Source organism: Mustela lutreola, chromosome 12 (genome assembly GCF_030435805.1).
Source record: "Mustela lutreola isolate mMusLut2 chromosome 12, mMusLut2.pri, whole genome shotgun sequence".
NCBI lineage: Eukaryota > Metazoa > Chordata > Mammalia > Carnivora > Mustelidae > Mustela > Mustela lutreola.
Genome location: NC_081301.1, coordinates 48,005,207 through 48,033,196, shown reverse-complemented (window position 1 = coordinate 48,033,196; position 27,990 = coordinate 48,005,207). Strand labels below are relative to the sequence as shown.

General features: G+C 38.4%; 1 protein-coding gene across 2 annotated transcripts in view; it reads right to left on the bottom strand.

Annotated features, from left to right (window-relative positions):
• Window positions 1-120: 120 nt before the first annotated feature.
• HACD4 (3-hydroxyacyl-CoA dehydratase 4) overlaps window positions 121-27,990 on the bottom strand; it is a 43,816-nt gene continuing 15,946 nt past the window's right edge. Inside the window, exons 5-8 of one of the 2 annotated variants that reach the window (XM_059143297.1) lie at window positions 23,770-23,882; window positions 18,355-18,461; window positions 5,801-5,926; window positions 121-4,945 (exon numbers count right to left, since the gene is read on the bottom strand). In XM_059143297.1, the coding sequence (XP_058999280.1) occupies window positions 4,863-4,945; window positions 5,801-5,926; window positions 18,355-18,461; window positions 23,770-23,882 (429 nt within the window). In that variant the 3' untranslated portion in view covers window positions 121-4,862. The remainder of the gene's footprint in view (window positions 4,946-5,800; window positions 5,927-18,354; window positions 18,462-23,769; window positions 23,883-27,990) is intronic. The other variant, XM_059143299.1, reaches the window with a different exon arrangement.

Below are 27,990 nucleotides of genomic sequence, written 5' to 3'. Positions count from 1 at the left end.
GGATACTTAGAGAAGCTAAAAAACAAAACAAGACAAAAAAGTCCTTTTGTGTCTTATAAATATGAACTGCCCTTTGAGAGTTATCAAATACAATGGAGATATCACCTAGTCAATCTGATATATTTTTTAAATGTTTTATTTATTTATTTATTTGACAGAGATCACAAGTAGGCAGAGAGGCAGACAGAGAGAGAAGGGAGGAAGCAGGCTCCCCACTGAGCAGAGAGCCCGACGTGGGGCTCAATCCCAGGACCCTGGGATCATGACTTGAGCGGAAGGCAGAGGCCCAACCAACTGAGCCACCCAGGCACCGCTATCTGATAGATTTCTTAAAACAGGACTTTTTCTGGAGGTACTGGTAGTAATCTATAAAGTCAGAGCTGCACAATTACGAGTGTGTACCATGTGCCCGGAGTGAACAAGGCATGATATTCCTGTCCTCACAGAATTTATATTCAGAAAATATAAATTAGTAAACCACCAGATAATTTTAATGCATCCAGGAAACGTGTTACAAATTTCCTGCTTCTGTGTAGCTGTTTATCATTTAGAGAGTTTTAGTTCACCGCACTGCATTTATTCTTTACAACAGCCTGGGGACAGTGAAGGGCTCATTCATTTAGTAAACATTGGAGCTGGATTTCATATCAAACCCACTGCTCTTACTTCGACCCAGGCCCACGTTCTCGCTCACAGGACCCCGTGGCTCAGCGGGGTACCACAAAGTAAGTACGCAGTGGACGCCTACGTTTATTTGGTGAATTAAGGCAAGTTCTCACTAGTTGATTTGCAATATGGAATTGATGGTTACCTTTACTTGAGGTTTTAAACTCTAGCTACCCTTAGCAAAGATAAATCCCTCTTTAACATCTTTAAAAACCAAACATAAATGCCATCATCTCAGTTCTGAAAACAGAGAAAACTACATTGTATGGGGGCTTTTATATAAGTTATTAGCAGATTTCTGTCCAAAGCTGAGATACTTAAACTGTAGTATGTAGGAGGGGCATTTGAGGAGCCTGACAACATGTAGGTTCCTGGGTCCCAGTGGAGCCCAAGAGTCTGGGTCCTAGGTGGCACCCTGTCCTAGGACTGCTGCTCCCTGGAATATACTTGGCAAGAGCGCCATATGGAAAGGTAACGTAGCAATTAGACCTGGAAGTAGAAAGTAAAAATTAACAAGGGGGCAAAAATGTTTACAAAGGAAAAATAAGCCAATGAGAGGAAGATGTGGGGGAAAGGAGAAATCATTTGTAGCATATTTTCATTTTAAATCATTGATACTTTAGCACAATAAAATGTAACTGTTTTCTTTGTACATCAATAAATGTAAGATTCTCTGTGGAAATATTTCGGATACTGATATTACAGCTACATTATCTCTTGAAAGAAACACAAAGTCTTATAGGTGACAACTTGCTCAAGGTAAGCAGAATAATAAAACAAAATGGTTTTTGTTGGGGGCGGGGGAGAGGGCTTCAGTTGAGTTGTGGTACATTCTTTGGTTAACAAGTGTGTTTGCAGGAAGCCTAGTCAAGTTTGGTAATTTTGTGCCTTCAGTGCATCAGTCGTCCCACAAGGTGTTTCTTGAACAAAGGTAGACACTTAGGCAGCAACTAAGAATCAACTCATTCTAACGTTAATCTGTTTACTGAACAAAAACATAAGACCAGGATAACTGTGTGATTCTTTTTGTTTTGTTTTTTTTTTTAAAGATTTTATTTACTTATTTGACACAGAGAGAGAGAGAGATCCCAAGTAGGCAGAGAGGCAGGCAGAGAGAGAGGGGGAAGCAGGCTCCCTGCTGAGCAGAGAGCCCGATGTGGGGCTCCATCCCAGGACCCTGGAATCATGACCTGAGCCCAAGGCAGAGAGAGGCTTTAACCCAATGAGCCACCCAGGTGCCCCAACTGTGTGATTCTTGAAGAGCATACTGGAGGGAAAGAAAACACATTAATATTGAATGGATACTTTTGGCAGAAGTGTTACTGCTTTTCATTCAACTATTTTGGTAACATAAAAGCCCAGGGACTTTGACTACAGTGTCTGTGTGTTGTATTTTTTAGGCAGAGTAGGCTGAGTAAGGAAATTCTTCAAAGTAGTTTTCATTCAGAGCAGTTTTACCCCCAACTACCCTACCCTTTTAAGTCCCAGAGGCACTGCTGATGTTGATACTACACCTTAGCTTGGGTTACTAGGAACTTGAGGCAATGGCACTTGGCATTGAAAGGTCCCAAGAAAGTTGGTTTTGTTTGTTTGTTTGTTTGTTTTATAGAGAGGGAGAGAGAAAAGGGCTTGGGGAAGGAGAAAGAATCTTAAGTAGCTCCACACCCAGCACAGGACCCAATCTCACGACCCTGAGCTGAAATCAAGTCAGACATTTAACCGTCCAAGCCATCGAGGTGCCCTAAGAAAGATCATTTTAAAAGTTATGTGTTATGCTTCTACAATATCTAACAGTTTGCTATTTCATCTATATTTATTATATTTGAGAAACCAAGCCTTTGACAATACTGAACAAAATGAAATAGAGATTTGATGGACATACAGTATAAGAAATCAGCCCAAAAAATCAACTTTGCAATCTGGGTAATACCAGTTAACTAGGTAGATGTTTACTTGTCTAAGTTTCTTAACCTGGGGAACATGAACTTGAGTGGAAGAGAAATGACATCCTTATGTCCACTAACCTCTAGTGAAATTTTTCTTTCAATTAAGAATACAGGAAGCCACCCACAATAATAAGTTGTGACTGTGTTTTACCAAAGGAATCACAGAGCTTTGTTACAATTGTTGCAGAGACCTGATTTTCAATCCATAATTATAAACTGTGCTTTTTATTCTAGTTTGAGAACTAGGCAGGCTCTTAAGGTAATGTGGTTTAAAAATTAAATAACAAGATTTTAATTTCTTATAATAGTCCAGTGCGAAACAGTTTCTCTAATTCTTACTCTGCAACTTTAGTGATGCACGTAATGCTTCATCAATCTACATAGCCATACTGACTGAGAGGAAGCTTGACTGAGTCACCTAAAGTTTGCAAATGGATTTTGTTCTCTCTGTACACCAAAACTTCCAGTATTTTTTAATTTTGAAAAGTAAGCTTTTTAAAAATCTTTTTTTTGTTGTTAAAGATTTTATTTATTTATTTGACAGAGATCACAGGTAGGCAGAGAGAGGAGGAAGCAGGCTCCCTGATGAGCAGAGAGCCCGATGCGGGGCTTGATCCCAGCATCCTGGGATCACGACCTGAGCTGAAGGCAGAGGCTTAACCCACTGAGCCACCCAGGTGCTTTAAAAACATTTTGTTTTTAAAGATCTATTTGAAAGGGGGAGGGGTAGAGGGAGAGGAACTAGTAGACTTCCTACTGAGCAGGGAGCCCAATACGGGGCTCGATCCCAGGACCCTGAGATCAGGACCTGAGCCAAAGGTGCTTAACCAACTGAGCTACCCAGGCACCCCTATTTATTTTTTTAGAGGTGGGGGGAGAGAAAGAGAGAAGCAAACTCCCCGCCAAGTACAGAGCCCCATGTGCAGACTGACCGCAAAACTTTGAAACCACAACCTGAGCCATCGGATGCTTAACTGACTGAAGCCCCCAGGTACCTCAAAATGTAGCTTTTTAGAAGGGTAATTTTAAGTATTTTAAAATCCCAAAGAGGATACTAAATTTACAAAGATATCTGTTATCTTTACCTAGTTACCAATTTTTTTGTGACTATATTTTACTGCCTGGTTTTTATGTCATAAAATATTTAGTAACCTTTTTATGTAACTATTGGATAATAGGATTCTAGACTCCTTTCAAGAAAAGTGAATGTATACTGATGATACAGAAGTGATATTAGGGGCGCCTGGGTGGCTCAGTGGGTTAAGCTGCTGCCTTCGGCTCAGGTCATGATCTCAGGGTCCTGGGATCGAGTCCCGCATCGGGCTCTCTGCTCAGCAGGGAGCCTGCTTCCTTCTCTCTCTCTCTCTGCCTGCCTCTCAGTGTACTTGTAATTTCTCTCTGTCAAATAAATAAATAAATAAATCTTAAAAAAAAAAGAAATGATATTAGTCAGTTTTCAAAACTCTGTGACTTATGTGACATAGTAATTAGCAACGATAATTCAATAGTAATCTGAAACATCACTAGTTAACTGCTTTCTCTCCTTTAAAATAATTTACTCTAGACTTTTACCTTTTGTCTCCCTGTAAGGTAAGTAACATGGCCTGATTTCAACCTCCGCCCCAGAAAAGGAATATGGATCAAATAAATATTTGTATATTTACCAAAGATCCATTTCTGTTTTCATCAGTCTCCTCTTTTAAGGCATCAAAGTCCAAATATTAATGAATACTTTCTCAGGGCTTGGAAAATGTAGAATTTTCTCAGCATGTCTAATGTGTAAAATGGGGGTGAGCCCTGGTGAGGGTGACATCTGTCTATAAAATGTTATTCTAGACAACTGTGGAACATATTTCACATTGTTGCCCTCCCATGGAGTTACTATTTGCAAACTCCAAAGTGTAAAGCAAAAGATGTAAACAGTTAAAATCCCGGCTAACAACTTTGGTTTCTCAATTTCATTGAATCCATTCCAGTGAATCTATTTCTCATTTGCCTTACAGGAAAAGAATCAATGTAAAGTTACTTGTATAAAATCCACAGCTTTGGTAAAGTAGGTTGTGTGGAACATGCGTTTTGAAGACATACGAGGATAAGAATGCTGCGATCTGCCTCAAGGAGAAGGCGGTCGTCGCGGAGCCGTGTCCAGTAGCAGGTATTTTTCCAGCAGGCTGCTTCCTGTGTTGTTCGTTGCAGCTGAGTCCACAAGGCTGTCCTTCCTTCTCTCGAATCTCATCGGAATGCGGTGCTTCACATTTTCTTTTTCTTAAAGGGAAAGACTCCGAGGACGTCTCTTCTTTCTGAGTAAAGATGACTGTAGGTATAATACATGCCTAACACAGGGAAGGAAGTGGCAAGAGTAAGTCAGGTTGATTAACCCTTTCTCTGGAAAGAACCATGGTTTTAAAATATAGTCAGAGTGCTGCTTGGAGTCTAAGGACAAGACACTTGCATGGGAGACTCAAAGGACCATGTAAACAAGAGGCCAGGAAAGAGAAGTAAAGCGAACTCCTCTACGCTCCTATTTTGTTTAAGGCAAGGAATTAACATTTCCCTTTCTGGAGGGCAGCGCTCTCTACCAGCCCTGAAGTTTCACATCTGTCTTCTTCCTGATGCATTGTTCCTATCTGTCTGACGATGACTCTACACCAACTACCATGGGGACTTGTGAAGGTCAGAGCTGCAGAAAGTGAGATGTAATCAGAGAAGTCCTTTGCCAATTAAATTTTCTTGACTCTTAAGTTTTTGTTCCACACATTTTTCTTGTGTTTTTAGCACCTACTCCCACGTGCCTGCTGGGAAATGCTAGCACAAAAACCAAACAAACAGGAAACAAATAGATATAAATGGAAAAACCAGAAATGGCCCAGCCTGCTTAATTTGATATCTAGGTTTTCTCTGTAGATCCCTATATCCAGTCATATTTCTAAATTTCCTACACAATACAGGTACTTTACCTGCTTGTAAACCTATTCTTTATACATGAAACAGTGACATACTTGATCTTGTGATACCCTGCAAAAAGCATTATAACTTCTAGGTGCTTTACTAACAAGATCTAATTCACCGTGCTGGGTGTCCTCCGCTGTTTCTCCCATGTTCAGACCTTTCTGTTAAAGTAGATAGTAGCATAAACCAGAAAGCACAGGAAGAATGCAGAAACAAAACAAAACAGAAAAGCCACTTACCTATAAAGAGCATCATGAGATATATTTTCAGCACGTATGGGAAATAGATTGATAAATCAAAGGGCAGCTTTGTGGAGTAAGTGCCAAATGATTCAAAATAAGGCAGCGACTGATAGATGGCAAATGCTGTTTAAAGAACAGAGAAGGAATTGTGAAAGTTTGCCCTCATACTGCTACGGGGATGTGTATATATAAATGTCTACAGAGCTCAAGGATATTTTGAATTTTATAATAAAGGTTTTGACAGATGCTGAATCCTTTAGCTAAAGCTAGAGCTGAGTCAACTGGTAAGGCCGTTAGGCAGTGTGACTTGAACTTATATCCATTTTATACTTGGTTATACCTACAGAGAAATAATTTGTTTCTTAGAATGGTATCCCCCAATACATATCCCCTTCTCACAAAGAGACAAATGAATTTGAAAAATGCTGCACAGTTCCTTCTTAGAGTTTCAAAACACATTAGTACAGTAGAGATTCTGAAAAGTTCTGCAGGAAAGAAACTAGTTTTCCTCTACAGTTTTTCAGTGTAACTGGCCTTGGGGGGCTCCTTCTCCCTCCTTACCCACTAGGAAAATTTAAAGAATGCTGAGGAACTCTGGGAGAAATGTTAGCCAAAACATTTTGAGGGGGGAGGCTGGTGTCAGAGAAAAAGATACGGAGGTTCAGAGAGTCAGGGGAAGATGGAGGAGGAGGAGGATCCTGAGCTCACCTCATCCCCTGGACACCCCAAGATAACAGATATACAGGTACATCTATACAACTCTGAAAACAACCTGAAGACACACCAGACCTTCCACAGCTAGCTGCAGAGAGAATGTCACATGGAAAAGGGTAGGAGGTGTGGAGTTGTGGTTGGTGCCCTGGTCAGACTAACCACAAAAGGGAGGGAAGCCAGGGAAACACACCCCACACCAGAGACGCCTGGCATTGGGGAATCTGCACTGGGAACAGGAGTTTCTATAACATCTGGCTTTGAAAACCAGTAGGGCTTATCTTTGGGAGCCTTAGAAATCAGCAGGATACAAGGTTAGTAGAAGGAAGGAAATAGAGACTAAGAAAAAAAGAAAAGACCAGTGAAACCAAGAGCTGGTTCTTTGAAAAGATAAAATTAATGAAACTTTAGCCACCCTCATCAAGAAAAAAGGAGAGGACCAAAATAAAATCAGAATCAAAGCAGCAGAAATAATAACTGCTATATATAAATACAAAAGATTGTAAGACTTGTGAAAATTGATATGCCAACAAATTGGGCAACTTAAAAAAATCTGAATAGACTAATACTTAGTAACAAAGTTGAACTGATAATTTAAAAAATCCCAACAAAAGTCCAGGACCAGATGGATTTATAGGTGAATTCTAACAAACATTGAAGTTTATACCTATTCATGGCAATTTATTCCAATAAATAGAAGAGGAACGGAAGCTTCCAAATATATTCTATAAGGCCAGTGTTACCCTGATAATCAAAACCAGTCAAAAACACTACCCCCACCCCCCAAAATATAGGCTATCATCCATAATGAACATAGATGCAAAAATATTCAACAAATCAGCAAACACTTATTCAATAATCTTTCCCATGATTAAGTGGGATTGATTATGGGGATGCAAGGGTGATTCAATATTTGCAAATCAGTGTGATATACCATCATCAACAAAACAAAGGATAAAATCCATGATCCGTAAATGAAGAAAAAGCATTTGATAAAATTCAGTATCTACTCATGATAAAAACTCAACCAAGTGGGTTTAGAGGAACCATTCCTCAACATAATAAAGGGTATATATAAAAAGCCTAAGCTAACACCATACTCAGTGCTAAAAAGTTCTAGCTCCAGCAATCAGATAAGAAAGGAAGAGGCATCCAGATTGGCAAGGAAGAAGTTAAACTTACTGCACATGACATGACACTATATGTAAAAAATCCTAAAGATGTCACAAAAAAAAAAAAAAAAAAACCCTCTTAGTACAAATGCAGTAAAGTTGCAGGATACAAAACTAACATCTAGAAATCAGCTGCATTCCTATACACTAATAGCAAAGCAGTGGAGAAATTAAGAAAACAACAATCCCATTAACAATTGCACCAAAAAGAATAAAATACTTAAGAATAAACTTAACCTAGACGGTGAAAGACCTATACTCTGAAAACTCTAAGACACTGATGAAAGAAACTGAAGCGACACTAATGGAAAGATACACCATGCCCATGAATTGGAAGAACATCACTAAAATGTCCATATTACCCAAAGCAAACTATAGATTCAGTACAATCCGTATCAAAATACCAATAGCATTTTCCATAAAATTAGAACAAATAATCCTAAAGTTGGTACAGAATCACAAAAGACCTGGGGGTGCCTGGGTGGCTCAGTTGGTTAAGCATACAAATCTTGATCTCCACTTGGGTCTTGATCTCAGGGATGTGAGTTCAAGCCCCGCCCTGGGCTCCACAATGGACATGGAGCCTACTTTAAAAAAAGGGGGGGGGCACCTGGGTGGCTCAGTGGGTTAAGCCGCTGCCTTCGGCTCAGGTCATGATCCCAGAATCCTGGGATCGAGTCCCACATTGGGCTCTCTGCTCAGCAAGGAGCCTGCTTCCCTCTCTCTCTCTCTGCCTGCCTGCCTATCTGTCTACTTGTGATTTCTGTCTGTCAAATAAACAAATAAAATCTTAAAAAAAAAAAAAAAAAGACATATAGATTAATGGAATGGGATAAGGAGCCAAAAAATAAACCCATACCTATATATCTTGTCATAACAAAGAAGGTAAGAATATACAATGGGGGAAAGATAGTCTCTTCAATAAATGATACTGGGAAAACTGAATAGCCACATTCAAAAGAAAAACTAGACTCCTTATATCATACACAAAAATAAGCTCAATGGATTAAAGACCTAAATCTGAAACCATAAAATTCCTAGAAGAAAACAGGCAGCACACTCTTGAATATTTCCCTTAACAACATATTTATGGACAGCTCTCCTCAGGAAAGGGAAACGGAAGCAATATTAAACTATTGGGACTACACCAAAATAAAATTTTGCACAATGAAGGAAACCAACACAACAAAAATGCAACCTACTGAGTTGAAGATACTTGCAAATTATTTATCTTATAAAGCGTTAATATTCAAAATATATGAAGAACTTATACAATACCAAAACCACAATTTAATTGGAAAATGTACAGATGACATGAACATACATTTCTCTGAAGAAGGCATAAGATGTTCAACACCACTAATCATCTCAGAAATGCAAATCAAAATCACAATGAGATACCACCTCACACTTGTCAAACAAGTGTTGGCAAGGATATGGAGAAAAGGAAACCCTCTAGCTTCTAGTGTTGATAGGAATGTAAATGGGTGCAGTCACTGTGGAGAACAGTAAGGAGGGGGTGGGAGGTTGGGAGAACCAGGTGGTAGGTATTAGGGCGGTCACATATTGCATGGAGCACTGGGTGTGGTGCAAAAAAACAATGAATACTGTTAGGCTGAAAAGAAATTAAAAAAAAAAACCAGTAAGGAGGTTTAAAAATGTATTGGGGAGGGACTGCATGGAGCAATGGGTGTGGTGCAAAAATAATGAATACTGTTACACTGAAAAATTAAAACAAACATATATCCTACTCAAAAAAAAAAAAAAAATACACACACACACACACACATATCTATCTCCCATATGATCCAGTAATTCCAAAACAGTTTTTACCTAAAGAAAACAAAACCATTAATTCAAGAAGATACATGATTTACAATAGCCAAGATATGGAAGCAACCCAAGTGTCCATCAATAGTTGAATGGATTAGATGTGGTGTGTACACACGTACCACACACACACATAAATATATATAACGGAATATTAGCCATAAAAAAGGAGATGTTATCATTTGCAAGAACATGGTGGGACCTAGAGGATATTATGCTAAGTGAAATAAGATACAGAAAGACAAATGCCATATGGTTTCATTTATATATGGAATCTAAAAAACAAAAGAAAAAAAAGGAGAAACAGATCCATAAACACAGAGAACTAATGGTTGCTACAGAGGAGGGGTTGGGGGGCTTGGGCAAAATGGGTGAAGGGGAGTGGGAGATAAAAGCTTCCAAATATGGAATCAGTGAGTCACAAGGCTAAAAGGTAAAAGATAGGGAATCTAATCAATAGCATTGTCAGTGTTGTATGGTAAGAGATGGTAGTTGCATTTGTGATGAGCATTCTGTAACAGAGTTGTTGAAGTGCTATGTTGTACACCTGAAACTAATGTAACATTGTGTGTCACTATAGTTAAAAAAAAAAAAAAAAAAAAAAAAATCAGTGGAGCTTAACTCCAGGAATGTTAAGAATCAGTAGGCTTAATGCCGGGAGAGCCAGAGGGCAATAGGAAACTGAGTCCCCTCACTTAAGAACCCAACATAATAAGTAACTTGGCGGAGACACAGTGCAGAAGCAGCAGTTTGCAAAGTGCCTGGGTATATGTAAAGAAAATTTATTGACTAGTCTTGGGTTGTGTGCTGGAAAGGCAAGGATCTTCAGATTTCTCTGGGAACAAAAGTGCTGACAGGTGCCATTTCTCTTCCCCTCTCCCAGCCTAGATGGCTAGTCACTTAGGGGAGCCAGTGCTACCACTATCTTGCTAGCACCATGTGACTGACCTGACCCATTCAACCTGCCCCCTTGAGCAGGCAACCCTCAAAGGGGCTCGTGCCTCCCACACCCTGCAGAAAGCCCTGGCAGGGACAAAGCTACTCCAAAATGACTCCTTCCGTGGGGAGGGAAGAAATAAGCCCCACAAATCAGTGCACCCACAGTTTCAGCAGCCTAGGCTCTTAGCTGGCTGTGTAAGGAATAAAACCTCTGCTTTGGTGGAATAGAAGATGTGGCAGCAAGGCTAACTGCAGACACCTAGGCTGACTGCTGGTCTTCCCACCAACTAGTCACAGAGGCCTCAAACAGCCTTCTCAACAGTGTAAGGACCAAACCTTGCCCAGTGTGCCTACAGCAGGCAAAGTGGGTCATGGCAACTGGCTGAACTGAAAGAAACTGTGGTTCAGCCGTAACGGTGGGGCATGTTTAGCCCACACAGTGGATATTCCCAAAGTGCCTGATTTTGAAGATCAAGAGGAAGGTGTGCTACAGGGCTCCACAGGGCGCCTTCAACATAAGGCCACTACTTTCAAGACCAGGAGACATAACTAACTCACCTACTAAACAAAAACAAACACAGAGTTAGACAAAATGAGGAGGCAGAGGAATATGGCCCAAATGAAAGAATAGAATTACAGTAGAAGAGCTAAATGAAATAAACAACCAATGTGCCTGATAAAGAGTTCCAAGTAATGGTCATAAAGATACTCACTGAATGTGAAAAAAGAGTGGATGATCTCAGTCAGAACTTCAACAAAGAAAAAATACAGAGCTGAAGAAGTCAAAAAATGAAATAAATACACTGGAAGGAATCAAGAGCAGATCAGAGGATGCAGAAGAACAGATCAACAATCTGGAAGACAGGGTAATGGAAAGTAATCAAAGTGAACAGCAAAAACAAAAAAATTAAGAAAAGAGTTCAGTAAAGGGAACTCAACAACTCTGTAATGAGTAACAACGTTCACATTATAGGGATCCCAGAAGAGAAAGAGAGAGAAGGGAGTAGATAACTTATTTGAAGAAATAACTGAAAACTTCCCTACTCTGGGAAAGAAAAGATCTATCCATCACATTTCAGGAAGCACAAAGAGCTCCTAACAAGATAAATCTAAGGAGGTCCATAGCAAGACACATAATAAATAAAATGGCAAGAAGAAGTGATACAGAGAGAGTTTTCAAAGCAGCAAGAGAAAAAACCATTACCCACAGGGAAATCCCCTATGGCTATCAGCTGATTTTTTCAGCAGAAACTTTGCAGGCCAGAAGGGAGTGCCATAATTAGACCAGAGGGCCCTAACAGATATATACAGAACATTCCATTAAAAAAAAAACAAAAAACCCAACCAAAAAACCTCAATATGCATTCTTTTAAAATGCACACAGAACATTCTCCAGGATACATCAAACGTTAGGCCATAACACAAGTCTCAAAATTTTTTTTAAAGAGACTGAAGTCCTATCAAGCATTTTTCAACCATGACAATATAAAACTAGAAATCAATTATAAGAAAAACTCTTGAAAGGATACAAATACATGAAGGCTAAACAACATGCTATTAAACAATGAAATGCTATTAAACAAAGAAATCAAAGAAAATTTAAAAATATACATGGAGACAAATGAAAATGGAAAAATTGCAGTGAGAATCTTTGGGATGTGGCAAAAGCAGTCCTAAGAAGGAAGTTTATAGCAATACAGGCCTATCTCAACAAACAATATGACTCTCAAACAATCTAAACTTATACCTCAAGGAGCTGGAAAAAGAACAAAGCCCAAAGTTCGCAGAAAGTAGAAGGAAGGAAATAATAAAGACTATAGTAAAATTAATTGAAAAACTAAAAAAATAAAAACAAAAAAACCCAGATCAATGAAACCAAGAACTGGTCCTTTGAAATAACCAAAATTGGTAATTCTTTAGCCAGACTCATCAGAAAAAAGAGAACTAAAATAAAATTAAAAATGAAGAAATGATAGCAGAGAAATACAAAGGATTATAAGAGAATATGATGAAAAATTATATGCCGACAAATTGGACAACCTAGAAGAAACAGATAATCCTAATATACATCTCCCAAAAGTGGAGGCATCCCTGGGTGTCTAACTCATTAAGCATCTGCTTTTGGCTCAGATGATCCTGGGGTCCTGGGATCGAGCCCCGCATCAGGCTCCCTGCTAAGCAGGAAGCCTCCCTCTCCCACTCCTCCTGTGTGTGTTCCCTCTCTGTGTCTCTCTCTCTGTCAAATAAAATCTTAAAAAAAAAAAAAAAAAAAAGTGATTCAGGAAGAAATAGAAAATTTGACCAGACCAGTCACTAGTAAAGAAATTGAATCTGTAATCTAAAACTCCCAACAAACAACAGTCTGGGACCATAATAGCCTCACAGGTGAATTCTACCAAACATTTAAAGAATTATTCCAAAAAACAGAATAGGAAGGGAAATTCCAAATTCATTCTATAAGGCCATCATTTCCCTGATTTCAAAACCAAAGACACTGTTAAACTAAAACAAAAACAAAACCCTACACCCCAGTATGATGAACATAGTGCAAAAACCCTCAACAAAATATTAGCAAACTGTACACAACAATACATTAAAAAGATCATTCACCACAAACAAGTGAGATTTATTCCAGTGATGCAAGGGTGATTAAATATTTGCAAATGAGTCAATGTGATATATCACACGGACAAAAGGAAACATAAAACCTATAGGACCATTTCAATAGATGTAGAAAAAGCTTTTGACAAAATACAGCATTCATTCATGTTAAAAACTCTACTAATGAAATGGGTTCAAAGGGAACATACCTCAACATAATAAAGGCCATATATGAAAAACTCACAGCTAACATACTCAGTGCTTAAGAAACATGGGTTTTTCTCTAAGATCAGGAACAAGACAAGGATGTCCGCTCTCACCACTTTAACTCGACAGAGTACTGGAAGTCCTGGCTGCAGCAATCACACAAGAAAGAGCAGTTTTCAGGGTGCCTGGGTGGCTCAGTGGATTAAGCCTCTGCCTTTGGCTCAGGTCATGATCTTGGGGTCCTGGGATTAAGTCCCACAACTGGCTCTCTGCTCGGCAGGGAGCCTGCTTCCTCCCCTCTCTCTCTCTCTACCTGCCTCTTTACCTACTTGTGATCTCTGTCAAATAAATAAATAAAATCTTAAAAAAAAAAAAAGAGCAGCTTCCAAATTGGCAAAGAAGAAGTTAACCTAACAATATTTGCAGATGACATGCTACACCACATACAGAAAACCCTATAGACTCCACCAAAATACTATTAGAACTGATAAATAAGTTTAGTAAATTTATAGGACACAAAATTAACAGAATTTTGTTACGTTTCTTCTATATGCTACTAACCATTTATACATGCACAAAAAGAATAAAATACCTAGGAATAAACTTAACTAGTGAGATGAAAGACCTATACTCTGAAAGCTATAAGACTTTGAAGAAAGAAACTGAAGACACAAATAGGAAGATATACCATGCTCACAAATGGGAAGACTATCATTAAAATGTCCATACTACCCAAAGCAAACTAGATTCAGTGCAATCCCCACAAAAATGCCAATAGCACTTTTCATAGAAAAAGAATAATCCTAAAATTTGTTTAGAACCATGAAAGACCTTGAATAGATAAATCTTGAGAAAGAAGAACATAGCCAGAGGTATCACAATTCCAGTTTCAAGATACATGACAAAGCCATAGTAATCCAAGGATGGTAAAATGGATACACAGATTGATGGAACAGGATAGGGAACCCAGAAATAAACCGTGCCCATACAGTCAGTTTATCACAAAGGCAAGAATTTAGAGTGGGGAAAAGACAGCCTTTTTAATAAATGGTGCAAAAAACAAAAACCAAAAAAACCTGGGAAGCTGCTTCCAAAAGAATGAAATTGGACCCCTTTCTTAAAACCCACACAAAATTAAACGCAAAATGGATTAGAGACCTAAATGTGAACCCCCAAACCATAAAACTCCTGCAAGAAAACATAAGCAGTCATCTGGACATCACCCTTAGCAACATATTATAGATGTCTCCTCAGACAAGGGAAATGAAAGCAAACTTATTTGGGAGTACAACAAAATAAAAAGCTTTTGCACAGCAAAGGGAACTATCAACAAAATGAAAGGCAACCTACAGAATGGGAGATGATATTTGAAAACAAAATATCTGACAAAGGGTTAAAGTCCAAAATATATGGAGAACTTCTACAACTCAATACCAGACAGTTGCTTAACTCTCTTATTAAAAAAATGGGCAGAGGACCTGCACAGCCATTTTTCCAAAGACATACAGGTGGCATACAGACACATGGAAAGATGCTCAACCTCACTTATCATCAGGGAAATGCAAATCAAAATCATAATGAGATATAACCTCACACCTGTCAGAATAGCTGGTATCCAAAAAAAAAACAAACAAACAAAAAAAACAAAAAACAAAACAAAAACCCCAACCCCAAAACACACATGCTGGTAAGGATGGGAAGCAAAAGAAACCCCATACACTGGGGTGGGCAGGTAAAGGTACAGCCCCTGTGGAAAACAGTATCGAAGTTCATCCAAAAAATTAAAAATAGAACTACCATACCAGTGAACTCACAGTTACTAGGAAAGTTCACATTCAAATACTAATTGGGAATGGGTTGAGCAGTCTTATAGAGACCCTCAGGTTGAATAGACACGAGTGCACTGTATGTGTGAATGCTTCAAATATACCTAAGATTTTGTCTTAGATCTTTTCTTCTGAGAAATTACTGCTTAATAAGATGGGTAATTACAGTGTTAGCTTAAAAAAAAATAAAAGCAGTATCATATCCTCCAGTAATTCCACGACTGCTTATTTATCCAAAGAAAACAAAAACACTAATTGGAAAAGATAAATGCACCCCTATGTTTACTGCAGCATGAGTTACATTCCAATTTTAGTATATGTGCTGCCGAAGCGAGCACTACAGCATGAGTTACAATAACCAAGATAAGGAAGCAACCCCAGTATCATCAATAGATGAATGAATGGGTAAAGTAGATGTGTTTATGTGTTCAAGATACACACACAGTGGAATGTTACTTGGGCATAAAAAAAAGAAAGAGAGAGATTTTGCCACTTACAAGAACATGGATGGACCTAGAGGGTATTATACCAAGTGGAATAAGTCAGATAGAGAAGACAAATGCCATACGATTTCATTTATATATGGAATATAAAAAATAAAAGACTTAAATACAGAGCACCAACTTATGGTTGCCAGTGGGGAGGTATTTGGGGGACACACTAAATAGATAAAAGGGATTAAGAGGTAAAAACTTGGGGTGCCTGGGTGGCTCAGTGGGTTAAAGCCTCTGCCTTCGGCTCAGGTCATGATCTCGGGGTCCTGGGATCGAGCCCCGCATCAGGCTCTCTGCTCCACAGGGACCCTGCTTCTCTCTGCCTGCCTCTCTGCCTTCTTGTGATCTCTGTCAAATAAATAAATAAAATCTTTAAAAAAAAAAAAAAAAAAGGTAAAACCTTCCAGTTATAAATGAGTAAGGCATGGAGAGGGAAAGTACCGCATAGGGAGTAGAGTCAGTAATACTCTGAGAATGTCGTACAGTGACAGATGGTGGCTCAGCTTACTGTGGCAAGCAATGAGTAATATATGGAACTGATGAATCAAACTAGGTTATACACCTAAAACTAATGTAACACTGGATGTTAATTATACTTCAATGAAAATAAAGAGGAGGTTCTATGAAGTTATATCTCACATACGAATTTTTATGACATTTTATGAAATGATAATGAACTATGGTTATGTAAGAGGCTATTAGCATAAGCTGGGTGAAGGGCACACGTGAACCATACACCATTTTTGTAATTTTTTGTAAGTCTAAAATTATTTGTAAATTAAAAAAAAAAAAAAATGAGAGACAGAAGAAACGTTGGGCAACCAAGGCCGCGATGGCTAGCCTGAGCGGGGTGAGTGGCTCGGCCACAGGGTCCGCAGCTGACCTGCCGTCGAAGACTTCCAGATGCTGTGCCTAAGTTTCTACCAGTTAATCGGTATAAACTGATGATCTGGCTGTCTACACACCTTGCTTTTGTCTTTGATGTTATTGGATGGGAAACTATAGTTCTTTAAAAATATTAGAGTCCTCAAAAGTCAGCCAGGTTTTCTGAACCACATCTTTTTATACTTTAGGGCATTTAAAATATAAAGAAACATGTGAAGATTAAACTTCAGTGACCCATTTCCTGCCACCCAGAATTATTAATATTTTGTCACATATACCTCCAGACTCCTTTTCTACACATACACTTTGCTTTTTAATTGCAAGAATAAGTTAATGAATCTCATTTCAAAAAAAGAAATGGGTTTTATGGCAAACATACTGGAACATGGCTTTCCCAGAAAGGTGAAGGCTTAACGTTATCAAATAATGAGAATGTATAAGTTTTCTATAGTTATTCATCCTTTATTTTTAGGAAAAGACTACTCCCGTCTCTACCTTAGTCCTTTATAATATATTCTTTATGGTATTTTTCATACAATATAATAAAGCAATTTACTTAATAAATGTTTCAATGAGTGAAGAATTTCATTCTCAAAGAAATGAGCAATCCAGGTTTTTTTAGTTTTTAGGAATATTCTCTAGATTCTTTTGGCTTAGTCTGTTCTAAAAATTAGTAATTCTTTTGAAAGCAAAACAAATTATAAAGTTCTACCTAATATGATTTACTATAAATTTTTCTCTGGTCATCAGTACAAAACATGTGAGTAGACTATATACACTTTATGATTTTCGCCAATGTCACTATTTTATTTTAAATTTCTTTTTCTATGTTTTCCCTGACTTTCTTAATTTCTTTATGCCTTCTGTTTTCAAAAATTTTAATGTTTCAGAAAGTTCCTTACCAGTCTGCCAAATCCATTATGGAAGGAAGCATATATTCTCCTAATATCCTCAAGCTTTTTGCAAACTGATGAATTTTATTTAAGTTTTAGGTTTACATTTAGGCTAAGTAACTAGCTGAGTTCATACTGTATTCAATAATTTATTCAGTGTTTATTGAGCATATATATTGGGTGCGTGAGAAAAAGGGAAGCAAGGAAACAACAAACCCATATCCCCAAGTTGCTTAGAGGCTAGACAGGAAACAGAGATTATTCAAAGAATCACACAAACGTCTAATCACACCTGAGACAGGTCTTATGAAAGAGAGATTCATGGTGCTGTACTGAGGGCAGGGGGCGGGGAACAGACTTACTTGAGAAAGTTGAGGAATGCTCCCCTGAGAAATTGATGACGATCTAAAGGTAGAGTTAACTGTTCCTGGCAGACAGTGTGATGCATGGTAGATAGTCAAGTAGGAAAGGTAATCCAGTCAGGGGGAACTCAATTTCTATACACTAAAAATAATCATTGGGGCGCCTGAGTAGCTCAGTTGGTAAAGCATCCAACTCCTGATCTCAACCCAGGTCTTGATCTCAGGGTCATGAATTCAAGCCTCACCCTGGATGTGGAGCATACTTTAAAAAAAAAAAAAAAAAAAAAATCACTGAGTCACTAATGTTAAACCCCTTTTGGATGAGTAAACTGAGAGAGGTTAAATGATTTGCCCAAAACTCATACAGTGAGTTAATGAAGTTAAGGGCCTGTACTCAGATGTCTTCATTCCTCATCTAATATTCTGTCTACTGTGCAAAGCTGCTTCCCCCTCTAACTTTGTTTCTTAATGTTTTGCTTTTTTGCATCAAGGGAAGTGTGCCAGGAATGACCCAATGAGTCAGCTGTCCGCTAGCAGTAGCAAAAATAGTAATTTAATCATCAAAAAGTTAAGTGAACCATTATAAGTAGATTGCTTTTGTCAGGAAACAATAATGCAAAGTCACTCTTACCTTCAGCAAGAACACACAGAGGATAAACGGGCATCCACAGTGTCTGACTGAGCCAGGTCAGGACTGTGTAGGATATCCCTACGACTGACAACATGCTGTACGTGTACCTAAAACAAGACAAGGAGCTCAGAAACATTTCTCACTGATATCTGGGAGAAGAAGAGAAGAAAATACCTTACACTGTAATTAAACACAGAGATACAAGTGGAAAGTTTAAATTCCAAACCTTATTTTCTACCATTTAAGTGGGAGGTAAAAAAAAAAAGGGGGGTGCGGGGGAGAGAACTATGTCAGTCTGGCTTGTCTCAGGGGTTGGACCATGGATAATTATGGAGGTAAACAAAGAAAAATGAAACCCTTACCCCTCAGCAAATTACACCTTTCCCTGAAGAGTGAATTTAGGTTCACTCAGAAGCTAAGCCCATTTTATCCAGTATGCAGCTGGGTTTTTAAAAAACAGACAGACTTGTAAATATTTAGGTAATGAATTTTTAAAACACAAGTGTGACTTCCAAGTCCTTATTGGTCATCCTTCTGCTCGTGCAGTTGGGCTACGCTGTGTGATCAGTTAGAGAGCCAGCCTTAGAAGCTTGTTTTGAGTGCAATAGCTGGTTTTAAAGCTGCCTTCGTGATGTAATGGAGGAAGTATTCTGCATCTTTTTGTTTCTCTGACTAGGCAGTGGTTCTCAAGCTTAAGCGGACATCAAAATCAACCAGAGGTCTTGCTAAAGCACACACTGCTAGGCCAAATGCCCAGAGGGTCTCATTCCGTGGGTCTCAGGTAGAGCCTGAGAATTTCTATTATAAACAAGTTCCAGGTGATGCAGATGCCACACAGGGCTAGGGTCTGTACTTTGAGAACTACTGGAATAGGCAGTACATAATATGGCAAAACAAAATCCAAAACCTTGAGAACATGAATGGAGAAAACTAAACCTTTCTCCCAATCTAGGACCTCGATTTCATTCCTCAGAGACAAGGACCAATGCCAGTTTCTTATATATCCTCTTGAATACTCTTGTAATTGCTTATCTCTGTATATAAAAACCATATACCAACAGTGCAAGCCTTCACTAAACATGGCATATTATCAAACTTGATCTGTACCAATCTCGAAAACGGCATCTATTTTTTTTTAAGATTTTATTTTATTTATTTGACAGACAGAGATCACAAGTAGGCAGAGAGGCAGACGGGGGGTGGGGGGAAAGCAGGCTCCCTGCTGAGCGGAGAGCCCGATGTGGGGCTTGATCCCAGGACCCCGAGATCACGACCTAAGCTGAAGGCAGAGGCTTTAACCCACTGAGTCACCCAGGTGTCCCTGGCATCTAATTTTTATTACAAGAGTAGATACGCATCTTATATGTTTAAAACCACTTTTGATGAAGTCCAGTGTATCTTCTTTCTTCTGTTGCTTTGTTTTTGGTGTCTGAGAATCCTCTGCCAAATCCAAAATCACAAAGGTTTACCTCCATGCATTCTTGGAGTTTTATAGGTTTAGCTCTTACATTTAGGTTTTTTGATCCATTTTAATTTTTGTATATGGTGTGAGGTAAGGATCCACGCAGATGGACATGTCATTATCCCACCACCATCTGTTGAAAAGACTATTCCCCCAGCCCCATTTAATGGTCTTGGTCCCTTGTCAAAAATCAATCAACTATAAATGTGAGAATTTATCCCCAGACTATCAGTTCTATTCTGTGCTATATCCTTATGCCAGTATCACATTCTTTATTATTATGGCTTTGTAGTGAGTTCTGAAATTGAGAAGTGTGAGTCTTCCAACTATGTTCTTCTTCAAGATTGCTTGGGCTAGTAAGTTCCTTAAATTTCCATATGAGTTTTAAAATCAGCTTTGCAATTTCTGCAAAGCAGCCAGCTGGGATTCTGATAAGGATGGCACTGAATATGTAGATCAATTTGGAGAGTGTTGCAGTCTTATTAAGTTTTATTAAGTTTTCAACCCATAAGCATGGGTTATCTCTTAATTTAGGTATTTTTAAATTTCTCCCAATAGGATTTTAAAGTTTTCAATGTGTAAGTTCTGCACATCTCTTGTTAAATTTATTCCTAAGTACTTTATTTTTTGGATGCTATTATAAATGAAATTTTTCCTTAATTTTATCTTAAAATAGGTCATTGCAAGTGTATAAAACACAATATACAAAAATAATTTTGTATATTGGTTTTGTATTCAACAACCTTTCTTTACTGGTTTACTAGTTCTAGTACTTTTAGTGGATTCCTTATGATTTTATGTACAAAATCATATAACCTGCCAACAGACTTTACTCCTTCCTGCCTTTCACAACATTTCCTTGCCTAACTGCCATGACGAGTATTTCCAGTACAATGCTGAATAGACGTGGCAAGGGTTGGTTGTACACCCACCCTAGTTTCACTCATCTTAGGAAGAAACTAGTTTTTTAACATTAACAATCATCTGGATGTGGTTTTTTTTTTTTAATAGATGCCCTTTTCTAGTCCTTGCATTTATTTATTTAAGATTTTATTTATTTGAAAGAGAGAGAGTATGCACAATTAGAGAGAGTATGCACAATTATGCACAATTAGCAGAGGCAAAGGGAACAGCAGACTTCCCACTGAGCAGAGAGCCCTATGTGGGACTCAGTCCCAGGACCCTGAGATCATGACCTGAGCTGAAGGCAGATGCTTAACTGACTGAGCCATCCAGGTGTCTCTCTAGTCCTTGCCTTAAAAAAAAAGAAATTTTAGGGTAAGTTCAGAAGATAATTCCACCCCAACATCACAGAGGGGAAAAAACTGAGTTTCGAAAAGGCTACATGCTTAGAAATTTTACTTCCAAGTTATAAGAAAAGAAAGCCTATTCATATACAAAAGCTTGTACATGACTATTCATAGCGATATTCCTCATAACCAGAAAGTATGTCCATCAGCTGAAGAATGGATAAATAAAAGTGGTACATTGCTATAATGGAATGTTATCCATAAAGGAATAAAATACTGATAAAAAGGAATGAAATACTGATACATGTTATACCATAGATAAACCTTGAAAACATTAAGCTAAGTGAAGGAAATCAGTCACAAAAGGCCATATACAGTATGGTTCCATTTATATGAAATGTCCACAATAGGTGAATTCATAGAGACAGTATGTTAGTAGTTTCCAGGGCTGAGAGGGGAAAATGGGGATTTTACTGCTAAGAGGTTTGTGGTTTCTTTATAGAGTGCAGTGAAAATGTCCTCAAATTAGTGATGATAGTTACACATCTTTGAATACACTAAAACCCACAAATTTTCTATTTTATATGTGAATGTTGGGTGCCTGGGGGACTCAGTCGGTTAAGTGTCTGACTCCTGATTTCAGGTCCAGTCATGATCTTAGGCTCCTGAGATCGAGCCTTGTATCTGGCTATACCTGAGTGTGGAGTACGCCTGCTTAAGAATCTCTCCCTCTCCCTCCGCCTCTGCCCCTCCCTACCCCGACACTTGCTCTAATTAATTAACTAATTAATTAAGAAATAAATAAAAGGTGAATGTTAAAGTACATGAATTATCAAAATTCTTCTGTTTTTGAAGGTTCAGTGGGATGTCCAAGATTATACAGCAAGTAGTTGCAGTGGGATGCATCCTAAGATCTCCTCTGTTAAAAAGCCCTTCCATGACATCATGATAACTACTCTCAACGTTAAAATCATTTTGTTTTCTAATGGGTTTAACTGTGCTCATTAGAGACTGAATTGAGACCGAAAGAGTCAGGCATACCAGAGAACAGTATGTCAGAAGGTCTCAATCCCAGATGGGGCTCCTTGTCTCATGAACACAAAGTCATGGGCTACAAAAGTCCATGAAATCCACCCCAAGTCTACAAAACTATCAGTTAAAAATGAGGAATAACTTACTAAATTATATATACAAAGAATGCTACTCCTTTTCATTCAACAAAACATTTCATTCTAACTCACTCTAAGGCTCAACCTATTACTCAGAAATACTTTAATTCAGCTAAGTTACTGACAACATAGTAAATGAATAATTTACATAACTCAGCTAAAATGCTAGGGCGCTTTTGTTACCTATCCACACCCAGATCTTGCAAGTAGAACGCGCAGTTCTCATTTGTGAAAGCCAAAGAAGCAGTTAGGACACCTCCTCAAGATGAGCCTCTGAGCAAAGGGGACTGTTTACCCCACTGCTGGTAGAGACAAGACTAGACCCATCTGTTTGCAAAGTTTCAGAAGTAGAAGGAAACTGAAGGTGATCTAGAGCAAAAGTTCTTAATTTGAGGTTCAAGGATTCCTAGGGTATCCACAAAATAACTTCAATAAGTCATTTGGACCCACTGGAATTGTATATAAAACATATCACAGAGATAAAAGTAGAGCCTAGGGAATATAGTCAAAAATATTGTCATAAACCTGGCGATTAACAGACCTGTACCCCTGGGGATAAAAATACATGTTTATAAAAAATAAAAAAATAATAATAATTTTAAAAAATGCCAGAAAAAAAAATATTGTCATAACGTATGGGGACAGATGGTGACCGCACTTAACATGGTCGGTGCTGATTAATATCTAGAACTATCCAATCAGGGGCACTTGGGTGGCTCAGTTGGTTTAGCATCTGCCTTCTGCTCAGGTCATGATCCCAGGGTGCTGGGATCCAGCTCCATGTCAGGCTCCCTGATCAATGAGGAGTCTGCTTCTCGCTCTCCCTCTGCTACTCCCCCTGCTTGTGCTTGCTCCATCAAATAAAATCTTAAAGGGTGCCTGGGTGGCTCAGTGGGTTAAGCCTCTGCCTTCGGCTCAGGTCATGATCTCAGGGTCCTGGGATCGAGCCCCACGTCTGGCTCTCTGCTCAGCGGGGAGTCTACTCCCCCTGTCCCACCTACCTGTGATCTCTGTCTCTCTCTCTTTGTGTCAAATAAATAAACAAATATTTTCTTAAAAATTATACTTCAAAGAAAAACAACACAAAGTAAATGTATGTGGAGGTGCATTCTTCCCTAGAGCGATGAGGCCCTGTATTTAAGTATTCTGGAACTCACAGAAACCAACTTTGTAAATCCTAAGACATAATAGAAGTCTTGCTTTGCTTGTTACAGTTACATGTACCAGAGCAATTTCAAGGAATGCCTTTCATTAGCAAGCAGCTGTGAGGTTTATCCCAAATTGGTGCTATGCCAAGTCTTCTGCTGGAAACCTGAATGCACTGATTTGCTCTTGTAATACCATGGGAGGTTTGCATTACCTCTGACATGCCCATTATGGAAAGAGCTAACAATACATTTCAATATCAAGATAAAATAATTTGGAAAGGGGTTATGTTTTCCTCTCTCATTCAGGGTAACCAAATGTGGGCAGCTATTACTGGTTTCACTGTAGAAAAGCAACTTGGCTTTAAGATATTATTTTGCCTCCTTACCTAACCATATCCAATAGATTCCAAAAGATGAATAAAACACACACCACATATTTCTCTTGGACTTCCTCTTGACTGGTGATCACCACAAAGAGGATGATTATTCTCTCTGTGAGCTAAGAAAGAAAGAGCAACGTCAAGAATTAGGATCATCTGTTAAGCATGTAGGTCATTTTCTAATTTCAAAACCCAGAGTTCCTCTTCAAAGTAAGTATGCTTTAACTGGAAATAGGTATGCTGAACTGTTAACATGATCTCTGAGGGAGTAGGGTTATAGGTCAATTTCATTTCCTCCTTGCTGTTTTTTTTTTTTTTTGTATTCTCCAAATTATATACAATGAATAAAAACATATTATGTAATCAGGGTATTTCTCCTCCTGCAATATATGCACACATGTTTTTATTCACTTTGGTAAGCTTTTATTATATGTCCCCTATGTATTAGATGCCAAGGTTTTTATACACACACACACACACACACACACACACACACACACACACACACAGAAAGCAAGGTGCTTGCTCCAGAAGGTAGCAGTGGTAAGAGAATGTGGCGGTAGAATCATGACATAGTGCGAATAACGCTGTCATTTAAAGTGCTCTGAATGGGAGCACAGGTGAGGGCCATAACTGCCTAGGGAAAGGATGCACAGATTTATGAAGACAGGCAACACCTCGGTTGGATCTGAGAGAAGAGGCAAGAGTTTCTTAGGTAGACTGATTAGGAAAAAGGACATCCTAGGTTAGGGGAACAGGAAAAGCAAAGAGGCAGAGGTGTGAAAATGCAAGTGTATTAGGGAGTAAGGAGAACCCCCTGGAGGCTAGAGTTGGGGGAACGGCTCAGAAAGGGAATGAATAGGAGATAAAATTGAAAACATGGCCGGTGCTGGGTTGTAAAGGGTTTTGAATGACAGGCCAAGAAATTTCGATTTCATCTAACAGGGAAGCTATTGTAGCTTTTTTTTTAAGGGGGTGGATGGAGGGGGAAGAAAAGTAATATAATCCTAACCTTTATAAGCCAGTGGAAAATGAAAAGAATTCAACATCCACATTTTTTTCCAAGTCAGTAAGTGCAAATCATTGAGAATTCACACACAATGGCTTAGCTCCAATTACTGACCTCAAAAAATAAGTTCTTCTTTCCCAATATAAATATAATGAGCCACCTTATATCATACTAATGCCCCCTGTACAGTCCATATTTTTTGTTGTTTTTTTAAACAAAACATTCTTCTTTGCTCTCAATGGTCAAAGGAAAATGTACTTGAGATTGAGGGAGGGTATTAGTGATAGGGGAGAACTGCTTTATGTTTTTCGGTAGTTATCCTTATTTTTAAGGCAGATCAAAGAGAAAAGAACAGAACCATCTGTGACTTAGAATCATAGGCTGTTAATCCTGGAAAATCACCTCGTGCAGAGAAATCCGAGATTTGCCAACACTAGGTCACATGATCAGCTATGCTCTATCAGCATAGAGTGTACACGCTCTATCAGCAAGTGTGACCACAGCAGTGAGTCAAGAGGGTCTTTGCTTGTCTAAGGGAATTAGATATGATTCAAACCTTAGTCAATCTATAGAAGCCATTTACATAGTTGTACTGATTGTCAGTATTTCTTTAAAATGCCCTAGTTTCTTGATTTAGTTATACTTATAATAATGAAGAATACTTAACTGCAATTATAATTATCAAATGATCCAAGCTTGCAGTCAATGACACCTGGCAGCCTTTGGATAAAAGATCTTAGCAGCAAACAAGTACTTAGGAACCACCTAATCTTATGTTTGGTCCGTGCCTGCTAATTAGGAAAACGATCTCCTTTTTTGATAAAAATCTCAAGATACATATACATGAGTGCATTCACATAACATATATTTCTAATTATATGGCTGACTACAGAAAGCAAAAACCTAGATAACTCTTGGTAAGATGGATCTCTAGAGTCCACTCTAGATTAGCCCAACCCACCTTCTTACAAATAAAAAATTGAGGAACCAAAGAAGTGACTTGCCCTAGTGGCAGACCGGGAAACATATATCCCGAGTTTTGTGGTTTCCAGAGTTATAAGCTATCTGTGATGTCAGACTACCCATTAACTGATGAGTACAGAGAGGGAAATCTAAAACAGAAATGGTGCTGTACAATAGAATTCATCCTGTTGAAAATCATGACTTAAAGGGGGGGTCAACCTGGGTGGCTCAGTCAGTTAAGTGTCTGCGTTCAACTCAGGTCATGATCCCAGTGTCCTGGGATGGAGTCCCACATCAGGCTCCCTGCTCAGTGTGAGCCTCCTTCTCCTTCTCCCTCTACCACTTCCCCTGCTTGTGCTCTGTCAAATAAATAAATAAAATCTTAAAAAAAAAAATCATCACTTCAGAGTGTGACATGTTACTGATGTAATCCCAACTACACAGAAATTAGCACTCAACATGCCCCAAACCCCACCATCACATACACACATGTGGGTTTGTGAAGATCCCTGCCACAATGTCAATTTAATTAACCAAGTATCTGATGGTTAACTCTGACTTGACCATTCCATGGCAATACAATGGGAGAATTTAGGTGGAGCTATTCTCAAAGTGGTAACAGCCATTATTTATTGGTTACTTTGTACAAGTTTCTGAAGATATATCATATCTCATTTAATCTCCATGACCCTAACAAATGAATGTTATTATTTTTTGCTGCCTTTTATAAAGGGCACTGCATTTTACAAAGTGAAAATGATGCGCACCTGGGTGGCTCAGCTAATTAAGCATCTGCTTTCAGCTCAGATCACGATCTCAGGGTACTGGGATCAAGCCCCACATTAGGCTCCCTGCCCAGCAGGAAGTCTGTTTCTCCCCCTATCCTTCCCCACTCTTGTGCATATGCTCTCTCAAATAAGTAAGTAAGTAAATAAATAAATATTTTTTAAAGACAACAAAGTGAAAGTGCCTTGCCTATAGATCTGCAAATAAAAATCTGGACAATGTGATTCTAAATCCCTTGTTCTGAAACACTAACACATTTTCCCCTTTGTTATTTTTTGTGCTATCCTTATGCCTAATATCCAGGTTATAGTCTTCTGTTTCAAAAAGCCTCTCTTCAAAAGTTAAACCTTAAAACAAGAACCTCCTTCATATTCTAAATCAACACCAAACACTTCTGAAGAACAGACTTTTTAAATTTATTCCCTTTTTATGTATAATAATCTGACCAGTTATTTGGGGCTTTGCACTTGTGAGAACTTAGCACTTCTTCATTTTAAACAAATCCCAAGAGAACATGACGAATTACTAATGGTCTTTTAGGGTTTAGTGTAGCTCAAACTAGGTAGAATACAAGTACAGTAAAAAAGAAAAAAAAACCCTATTAGGCCAAATTAAAACACTCTCTTAATGTGGTCTCCTGAGAAGTATGGTAACTATAAAACAAAAATACTTTGCATTTTTAGGTTCTACTTGGGAATCCTAAATTTCAAATTAAGCAGTGACTAAACCTAAGTTGTTATTTAATAAATGGCAGCTGGCACTTCAGTTATCAATTATGTAGTTATAAACTACTCCCTCTATGGAGAGAATTTCTAGAATTAAGTAGCAGAAAAAAGAAATTAAGAGAACAATCACATTTACAATTACATAGAAAAAATAACAAAATGCCCAGAAATAAATTTAGCCAAGGAGATGAAAGCTCTGTACTCCAAAAACTATAAAACCCTGATGAAAGAAATTGAAGATGACATGTAAATGGAAAGATATTCCACACTTATGGATTAGAAGAACAAATATTGTTTAAAAATGTCCACACCACCCAAAGCAATCTACCGATGTAACGCAATTCCTATCAAAATGCCAACAGCATTTTTCACAGAACTAGAATGAAAAATTCTAAAATTTGTGTGGAACTACAAAAGACCTCAAATAGACAAAGCAATCTTGAGAAAGAAGGACAAAGCTGGAGTTCCTACAATCCCAGATTTTAGGATATATGACAAAGCTGTGTTAATCAAAAGAAAAAGCTGTATTAATCAAAACAGTATGGTACTGGCACAAAAACAGATACATAAATCAAGGGAACAGGATAGAGAGCCTAGAAATGAATCCATGCTCATATGGCTAATTAATCTATAACAAAGGAGGCAAGAATAAACAATGGGGGAAAGAGAGTCTCTTCAACAGATGGTGCTGGAAAAACGAGACAGCCACATTCAAAAGAATGAAACTGGGGGCACCAGGGTGGC